Source organism: Trichosurus vulpecula, chromosome 8, assembly GCF_011100635.1.
Source record: "Trichosurus vulpecula isolate mTriVul1 chromosome 8, mTriVul1.pri, whole genome shotgun sequence".
Classification (NCBI taxonomy): Eukaryota; Metazoa; Chordata; class Mammalia; order Diprotodontia; family Phalangeridae; genus Trichosurus; species Trichosurus vulpecula.
The window spans coordinates 179938138-179947888 of NC_050580.1; the positions used below are offsets into that span (position 1 = coordinate 179938138).

The following is a 9751-nucleotide window of genomic DNA, read 5'->3' on the forward strand; positions in this document are numbered from 1 at the left end:
ATGCACAACTGCCTGCAGGGTAGCATGTAAGGTTTGATGGCTGTGTACGGCTCCTCAACGGCCTAGAATGATGATATAAAGGGGGAATCACGCTGGGGCCAATGCCGGGACGACTGCCATCATTACAGCATTTAATAATAGCTTTATAAATATAACCGAAAACTGCCTATTATATTCTTTAACTTTTATGATACTAAGGTGTGGGTTGGAGGTGGGTGACGGGTACAAAATACAACAACTAAAACGCAGTTTAAGAGGGACTAGATTAGACACACGCGCGCGCACACACGCACACACACACACTTATACACTATGCAGATAAATGATGAGAAACTAAATGCCTGGTAAGGGGCAGACATGCCGAGATATAGGGCGGAGCGGGGGAGGGGGGGTTGGAGAAGGGAGACGGGGGGGGGGTGGTAAGAGGCTGATGACCTTTTAAAAAAAAAACCTCGTCTTCGGAGCCTTATCACCTGGTCTCTCCCCAGAAAGGCGCCCCCATCTTCCAATCTCACTCCATCTCGTTCGCTCCTGGCTCTCTTTGCCCAGCACCGAGGTGCCTAGCCCCGTCTCCCCAGTCCCTGGGACCCCGCTCTTATTCCCGCTCGGCTCCCAGCTCGGCCGCGCCGCCCCCCGCATGCTAATGGCCGGGGCCGCCTCCTGCCCCACACAATGCGGGCCAGGGGCGGGGGCGGGGGGACCGAAGGAGGGGGAGGGGGCGGGGGCCGGGCCCGGCCGGGGGCGGGGGGGCCGGGGCCCAGCGCATCTCCCCCGGCCCCACGTAACGCTGACGCCCGCGCCGCCGGCCCGCCGCCCGCCCGCCCGCTCTGCCGCCGCCCCGGGCTCGTGAGTAGCCTCTCCCCCCTTCCCGTTCTCACTCTCCCCCCCCCCTCATCCGCCATCCCGGCTCCCGCCCCAGGCCCCCTCCCTACCCCCCAGCCCCGAGGGGGGGGCGCTCCCCGCGCCCAGCGCGGAGCAGGTGCAGGGGGCGGGGGCGGGGGAGGGGCGCCGGCTCGGCCCCGAGCAAACTTCGCCCAGAGCTCCCAGAGCGGGGGCCGGCCGGGGAGGCCCGGGAAGCTGGGGGCCCAGAGAGAGGTGGGGTCCAGGTCCGGGCGGCGCGGGGAGCGGGGACCCAGGAGGAAGGGCCAGGCGAGGGGGAGCGAGCGTCTTTGTAGGGGCCCGGAGGGGCGGGGAGGGAAGAAGAGTGAAGAGCCGGGGGCGCGGGGCTGGCGAGGTTGGGGACCCGGGGGTTGGTGGGCGATCCGGGGCACAGGTAGGTAGGGCCTGGGGTTAGGGAGGGGGTGAGGATCCGACCTCTCCGCTCCGGGGTGTGGGGGTGGGAGGGAAGAGATGGGGGTGGGGGAAGGACTGTTTCTCTCTGAGTCCCAAACAAAGTGTCACAAAGAGCTCGGCCCGCCGGCAGCCGAGGCAGCGGCTGAAGCTCCGCTTTTGTTCTCCTGAGATGGGATAGTCGAGCCCCTAGCTGCTCCCTCCAGGACTCTGTTCCCAATCATTTTGCCCATCTCTTCTCATCCATATCGGTTTGGGGCAGGGGGAGGAGGGGGAGAACCCTATGTGAGTCCACCTTAATTTGCCAATCCAAGTACCGGCAGGACAGCAAGGGGGCTCTTCCCCCCAAACGCTGTTCAGACTCCCATCCAGGAACAGGGGGCTCCCTTCTAGTGGAAGGATTCCAACCTAGATATAGTCAGCTTTGGCTGTAGGAACCTGGGGGTTTCACCAGTCTCATGCCCTGCTCAATTAGGAGGCCTTTGAAACCACCAGAAGAGGGTCAAGTTGGGGTTTGGGTGAAGGCCAAGACCTTGGGGCAATTCCACTGATGGTGGCCTGAAATTGGTTGGGCCAGTAAATATACCTTACTCTCTCCTGTACTGTTAAAGTCTGAGAATGAGGGCCAATCCCAGAGCGGTGAATCTGGAAAGAGAGTAGCTTTACCTTATGCCTGGGGATACTGAAGCTGAGTAGCCCTGTCATGAACCCTTGGTTCATTGGGTCCCTTTAGCCATGCATATTTAGATGGTCTTGAGAGGAACCATGGTATCTGAGCTGCTGGTGGACTGGGGTAGTCAGTAGGGCCCTGGGCTGATACTTCCTCCACCCCTCCTTCCTATTGTGAGCCATTTAGCCTCAGCAATGCCTCCCAGGCAAAATTGGGGTCTGGAGTCTCTAGAGTTCAAGTTTATAATATGAAGAGTTTGAAGTATATATGTTATGAGACCCTGAAAGTACTAACTTAGAGTACACTTTGCTCCTAGGTTGCTGGTTGGCAATCCATAGCCCAAATACTACAGGATGGCATGAGGGCCAATCTTGAGTGGCACTGCAGTTGGTTATTGCCTCTACCTGCCATCTCCCTATATCTGCCCCTTTCTACCCACTTATAGTTGGAGGTCCCTGCCCTTCTAAATCTCTAATTCTCCCACTATATTAGACTTGAGGGCCAGTAGTATGGCACACAATTTAAGTTATTGATTCTTGTCTTAAGTCATGTGCCCTCTTTAGAATTAGTGAAAAAAAACATTTATGGGTTGTCAGGCACAGAAAAGGTATATGTGTGTATATGGGGAAAGGGGTGGGGAGTGGGAATGGAAAGTTGCTTTTCTAGATCAGCATTGTATCAGTCATGATCTTTGAATCTTGAACTAGTCCAAACTTTATGGGAAATACACTGCTTTGTTATACCTAGGGGATACATCCATGAGCCTTCTTCAGGCCCTATTTCAAAGAATCTAGGACTCCTCTAATACAGTTTTAGACTGGGATAAATCTAGAGGACCAGAGTACAGTGATAACTCATGGTATCAAAGTGGACCTAGGTTGGCCTCTGAGGTTCTTTCCAGGTCATTATTTTCTAGGAGAATTTGATCTACTTAGGAAAATCCTTAGTGAGTTCTAATTTTAGATCATTTAGGTGTTTATTTAGGGCCTTTTCACATGGGCTCTTGAAATATTATTATACTTGTAGATTATATGCCCCCCACCACCTTGAAGACTACCTTCTGGGATAGTTTCTGCTTCTTAAAAGTAAACTTCTTCCAGGCCTGTTGAACACTGGTTCTGCTTTTCTTGGACCTTGACAAGAACTCTAGAACCCTTTCAGGGCCTAGGAGGCATGGGAGGGAAGTTCATAAAATGTCAGGTAGTTAATGGGTTCTGGACATTCAGGATCTCCTCACCCAAAATCTGGTTTCTCTGAACACACAAGATTGGTTGAATACGAGGATGTTCTGGAATTCCCAAGAGAGCTCCAGAATGTGACAGCTTTAAGAAATAGATTCTTCAGTTACTGATTCCAGGATGTGCAAACTGTAATTGACGGGACATTGCTCTTCATATCTACTAAATTAATCCAGTTTCATTTATTTTCCATGATATTTTTTTAAATTTTCAATGACATTTAGAAGTACCAAACAGCTCTCTACTATCTCACTTTTTCTTTGTTGTATAGATGAGAAATTGTCCTCTTTCTGGTTCCCAGTGCCCTCTCTTGGTATTGAGAAGACAAACATGGCCACTCTGATGTATACCATTTTCTTTTCTGTGGTGCTGAGGTGGCCACAGATACCCCTCTGGTAGTCCATTGTACTCTCCATGGTACTGAATCTTGCAATCACTTGTTCTGCTTGCTCTCCCAAACCCAAGAGATACTAACCATAACTCTCTTTAGGTTCTTTCAGGTTCTTGGTCCTAAGGCAAAAACATATTTTTCTCCTGGTGGTTCCAGAATAGGATGAGGGAAGAGATGTTAATGTTAGGAGTGAGCCACATTTATCTGTGGGCTCAGTGACCCGCAGACTGGGACTCCTTTGTCCCACATTACACTAATAATAAAGCTCCCACAGCCAAAAGGATCATAGATCCCAGATAATAGATGAAGGCTCAGCACATTCCGTATAGAATCTCTGGACATGCAGGGTCCTCCAGAGATCATTGTGTCTCTCCCTCAAAGCAAGAATGATCTTTCCCTGGCTCAGATAGTCTTTCCTGTTATTAAAGGTCAAAGGGAAGGACATGGCCCAGTCTGCATTGGTAACACATTTCAGATTCACAACCCTCACTGTAAGGAAGATTTTTATAATGTGTCCTAGGTTAAGTACAGTTCTGTGTAAAGGCAGGAAGACAGAGTGATTTCAGGTTATCTCTTCTACCTGTTTGGGTAATTCTGTATTTTGGTGTGGTCAGTCAGCATGATGTAGCAGAGAGAGATTTGGCCTAGGAATATAGACCTGGGCTTTAAATATTAATTTTGTGACCTTAGACAAATCCCTTTACCTCCCTGAGACTCAGTTTCCCTATCTGTAAAATAAGGAGGTTGGACTAGGTGATCTTTAGGTTCCCCTTCAGCTTGGAGATTCTGTGTTCAATCTCTGATCCCTGACGCTGACCTCCTTTGTAGGCTAGAGTGCCCCCTGACTTTTCCTTTCTGTGCAGAGAGCTTCCCTGAATACTCTAGCAAGGATGACCAGGCCTTGAAGTCTTATCCTGGAAAACTTTAACCCTTTCCTTTCCAGGCCATGTGCTGGGCCTCTTGTCTGTGCAGATGGCTCTAGCCCCGCCTCTCTGCCCTACACTCCAGGCTGTGGAGCTCAGAGCCAGTGTAATCCTCCTCTTGTGTGGGGGAACCTCTCCCCTGCAGAGATAAGGAAAGCCTGGCTTGGAGCAGCTCTGGACAAAGGGGCTGTAAGGTACCATCAGGTCTCAGTCTCCAGGGTGCTAAAAGCAAGGGAATGGTTTTTATCAGGATTTTCCACTTTTGATTCCTTTTCTCAGGCCAAAAGAACCTCTTTGCTCTCATTCTTCCCCAACTGTTTTCCCATCCCTTCTCTGTTTCTGTCTTTCCCCCCTCATGCCCCTCCCCCTCTGTCTGTCTCCAGACTTGCTGCTACTGCTGCTGGGAGGTGTTTCTCTCCCATGCATGAATGAGTCTCTGTAATGAATGGAAATGAATGGAGCAGGAATCCAGGCAGAGGGAGGGGGAATGAGGGGGAAAGGCAGAAAGGGTTCAGGAAAAAGGAAGGGTAGAGTTGGCCAGCATGATAGGCAGTGGCTAAAGGGAGGGCATGGATAACCAGGAAGCTAGGTAATTCCACTTGACTGAGAGAGGAATATGCCCAGCCCACCTTGGAAGATATTGGGGAATCATGAGATCCACTCCCTCCCCATCCACAACAGAAGAATTGATACATGGGATAGACTCCAGGATAACTGGCAAAAGTCAGCAACGGAGGGGTCGTGAGTTTGGAAATTCTCACGTATTGCTTGATGGAACTGGGGGATCGAGGGTTTCAATTTCTGAGGAATTGGAGAAAATCTTTTGCCCCCCTTCTTTCCCCTTACCTCTCCCTTCCCCCCGTAGTTTAGGAGAAAAGAAAGGACATCTGTATTGAGTTTTGGAGTGGGAAGAGCCCCTTTCATTGTGAGTGATCAAGGTTCATCTCTTCCACATGGAAACCTATGATCTCATTGGGAATCTGGCTTTCTCCTCCAGCCCCCTTGCCCCAGACGCTTTCACCAGAGGCTTTCCCTCCTCCCTACAATCCCTGGCACCAAAGAATGTGAAGTGAGTCCATGGAGGTGAGTGATGCTGTTGCCCCCTCCCAGAGCTCTCCACCATCCTTTTGCCCCCATGGCCTGCCTGCCTGAGGCAGGAAGCAGAGTGGGGGGTGGGGGGTGTGTGTGGAGGCCGAGGTTGGTTGGTTTTGGGCGGGGGTAAGGTGTGTTACTTTGCTTCTCTAATTCCTAACACTCTCTTCTCCCCTTGGGGCTCTGCTGTCCCTTGATCCTCCCTTTTCCCGCCCCCATAGTTCTTATCTTCCGGTTCCCCACTTCCCTCTTCCTTGTATCCTCTCTTGACCCGACTCCTCCGCTCCTGTCTTGGCAGGGCTCACGTCCTCGCTCCCCGGGCGGCCCCCTTGCCCTGCCAGCCTTCGACGGCGAGCTGGACCTGCAGCGTTACTCCAACGGGCCGGGCGTAAGCGGGGGGCCGGCGGGAATGGGAGCAGCTGGCTGGCCCGAGAGCCGAGGGAGCGGGCGGCGCTTCCCGTGCCCAGTATGCGGGAAGCGCTTTCGCTTCAATTCGATCCTGGCGCTGCATCTGCGGGCCCACCCGGGCGCCCAGCCCTTCCAGTGCCCGCACTGCGGCCACCGCACGGCCCAAAGGGCCTTGCTGCGCTTGCACTTGCGCACGCACCAGCCAGAGCGCCCGCGCAGCCCCGCCGCGCGCTTGCTGTTGGAGCTGGAGGAGCGCGCCCTGTTGCGGGAGGCCCGGCTGGGCAGTGCGCCCGGGGCGTTCCTGCAATCTACGCCCTCTACAGAGCTCCCCACTCCAGCTCCGGCCCCGGCCCCGGTCCCAACTCTACCTGCCTTCCGTTGTCCCTTCTGCAAAGGCAAGTTCCGCACGGCTGCGGAGCGTGAACGCCACCTGCACATCCTCCACCGGCCTTGGAAATGCAACCTGTGCAGCTTCGGGTCCAGCCAGGAGGAGGAGCTGCTGCGCCACAGCCTGACAGCTCATGGCGCTCCCGAGCGCCCCCTGGCGGCCGCTTCGGCTGGGCCTCAGCCCCTGCCCTTGCCCCTACCCCTACCCCTACCCCTGCCCCAGCCAGAATCCGAGTCGGCCCCGGAGCTCGAACCCGAGCCGGAGCCGGAGCCGGAGCCTGCCCCAGCTCCAGCCACCGCACCCGAGGAGCCTCCAGCGCCCCCAGAGTTCCGTTGTCAAGTCTGCGGCCAGAGTTTCACTCAGTCCTGGTTCCTCAAAGGCCACATGCGCAAGCATAAGGCCTCCTTCGACCACGCGTGCCCCGTCTGTGGCCGCTGCTTCAAGGAACCCTGGTTCCTCAAAAACCACATGAAGGTGCACGCCAGCAAGCTGGGGGCCCTGCGTGCGCCCGGGCCTGGCTCGGGCCCTCCTCGGGCCCCTCCCCCTCCTGACCTGGGCTTGCTGGCTTACGAGCCCCTGGGCCCCGCGCTACTGTTGGCCCCAGCGCCGCCGCAGGGGGATCGAGGCGAGCCCCCAGGCCTGCTGGGCTACCTGAGCTTGCGAGCTGGGAAAGCCAGGCCCAACGGGGAAGGCACTGAGCCCGGGGCTGGCCGGGGCTTCGGGGGGTTCCGGCCGCTCCCGGCTCGGGAGCGTCGTCCCCGCCTGGAGGAGCAAGACGAAGACGAGGAGGAGGTGGTGGTGGAAGCAGAGGAGGACAGCTGGACTCGGAGCAGGGCCCTTGGAGCGCTGGCTTCACTTCATAGACGGCCAGGGGAGGGCGCGGGTCATCCGGCCCCTACTGCAGGGGGCCAGCCCCGGCCTGCAGCCTCCCAGGGTATGTAAATGTAACCAGGAATGTGTGTAACACCTCTGCCGGTGCTTCATCCTCCTTTCTCCTGCATTTCAGATCCTTCATTGTCCCGAACTCTATTTCCCACGTGCCCATTTATCTTCCCCCGGAAGGCTTTGATTTCCCACTGTCTGCCCCCGTGCCCTGCCACTCCCCTTCCACTTTTGGTCTTGTAGAGTCCCTGTTTGCAGTTTGGTGGGACAGTAGGGAAGACACAGCTGGGATATTAGCCTCTTCACGATTCTTTTACATGTGTTTCAGAAGAGAACGGGCTCTTAGTAGGTGGAACACGGCCTGAAGGGGGCCGGGGAGCCTCGGGCAAGGACTGCCCCTTCTGTGGGAAATCCTTCCGTTCTGCACACCACCTCAAAGTGCATCTGCGGGTGCATACAGGTGAGATGGAGGGAAGAGCAGAGGGCTGCAAGGGGTTGGAAATAATGTAGGTTTTGAGAAGGAAGAGGAAAGCACGTGGGGTTGGGAGGATGAGGGGCATTTCTTGCCCAGAACTGGAGATGTGCCTGGCAGACATTTTATGAGGGATTCACTGGTCGTGGGAAGACCTTCAGTAATGGGTGGGAGTCACTGGTTTGGGGGCAATCCTGAATCTTTAAGCCTTAGAACTCAGAGGAGGCCCCTCCCCCCACCCCGCACATTTTCTGTGAAAGGGGTAGGGAGTTAAGGCATGGATAAGGGACTCCAGTGAGTATTGCCTGTCTCCTCAACTGAGTTCTCTGCTCTCTGCAGGTGAGCGCCCCTACAAGTGTCCCCACTGTGATTACGCGGGTACCCAGTCGGGCTCCCTCAAATATCACCTGCAGCGTCACCATCGAGAGCAAAGGAGCGGAGCCGGACCAGGGCCGCCCCCGGAGCCTCCGCCCCCACCTCAACGGGGCTCAGCTCCATCCCAAGGGGCCAAACCTAATCCTGCGCCCCCAACCTGGGCAGAGGGCGCCATGGGCTCCCGCCTCCCTTCGGGCGCCACTGCCCCCTCCCGTCGTAAACCTGTGAGCCCTGGGAGGACCCTGCGCAATGGGCGAGGTGGCGAAGCCGAGCCTCTGGACCTGTCCCTGCGGGCGGGGACCGGAGGTGAGGCCGGGGCCGGGGGCTCCCTGCACCGCTGCCTCTTCTGCCCTTTTGCCACCGGAGCGCCCGAGCTCATGGCTTTGCATCTGCAAGTGCATCACAGCCGTCGGGCTCGGGGTCGCAGGCCACCCCAGTCTGCTCCCTCCCCTCCCTCCTCCGCTTGCGTCCTGTCAGGGGAGTTGACCCCCAGCCCTCCGCAGGACGGGGATGGGAGCCCTGGGCTGTCCCGAGCCGGAGAGACGGCAGGGGCTGGGGTGGGAGGGCAGGAACGGTAGGGAGCCCATTTAGGGGCAGGTAGCATAGAGAGAGCGCTCGCCTCGAGGGAGCGGGAAATCACTAGAGGTAGTTGGGTAGGGCAGCCAGCAGGGGGCAGCTCGGAACCCACATCCAGTCCTCAGGCAGATCTGGGCAGAGCCGGGAGAAGTCAGCCTGGGATGTGTGGGTTGGAGGGCGGTGTCCACCCTGTCCTGGGGAGAGTCACAGTGCCTTAGAGTGGCGGAGGTGGGGGCAGAGAGCAGAGTCCTAGGGCGGGAAAGGGGGCCCGGTAGAGGGGGCACCCCACCAGTCCTTGCTGGTCCATAGCCGTGAGAGTTTATTTTTGTACGAGGGGGACCGTCCCACCCTCCTCCTGTCCCTAGCAGGGGTCCTGTAGACGTCGCTATTTTTGGTACGATCCCCACAGACCCGGTTTACCCCAATAAACAGGTGTCTTAAGGCACTGGGCACTGTGTCCTTCTGTCGGCCTACGTCCTACTGTTCTTTGTCAGTCAACTCCATAAGGCAGCAGTTTCCTCAGACACTGTCCATTGGACCCAGAGCTCCTTGGAAGCAGCCAGGACCCCCAACAGAGGTGGGTGGGTAGAAGGGGACGTAAGAGGTAGCATCTCACCCTTGGCCTCACTGCCAGTCTATAAGAAGTTTCAGAAAGGATGTTGAATGGAAACCTGAGGAATCAGGTTTCTTGCACCAACAGCTTTTGACTTGTGATGAAGTGTGGATGGCACCTGGCATACTTAAATAATTCAAAAGAGTTGTGATTTCTTCCTTGTGGGTAGTACCTTCACAGGGAGTTTGTAATCATTTCTATGCTTTAGTAAGTAGGTACATCATGAGTTGCAGTGAACCCCCACCCAAAAAAATCATTACCCTGTAGCCAATCTTCTTGTGATGAGCCTCCCTAAATTTAGGTGGCCTCATTTTGACATGCAGTTCATCATGGGAACAAAGCTTTGGTCATAGATTTAGACTGTAGAGGTCTTGTAGTTCAAGCCCTTCATTTTCCAGATTAGAAGAGTGAAGTCCAAGGTCACATAAAAGGC

General features: G+C 55.6%; 1 protein-coding gene across 1 annotated transcript; it reads left to right on the forward strand.

Moving 5' to 3' along the window:
- The first annotated feature begins 5877 nt into the window (after positions 1 to 5877).
- On the forward strand, positions 5878 to 9174 carry ZNF219 (zinc finger protein 219). Its single transcript, XM_036736946.1, has 3 exons — positions 5878 to 7334; positions 7611 to 7742; positions 8094 to 9174. Exons 1-3 carry the CDS (start codon positions 6014 to 6016, stop codon positions 8705 to 8707), a joined length of 2067 nt encoding a protein of 688 aa, XP_036592841.1. The 5' UTR covers positions 5878 to 6013; the 3' UTR covers positions 8708 to 9174.
- Positions 9175 to 9751: the final 577 nt, after the last annotated feature.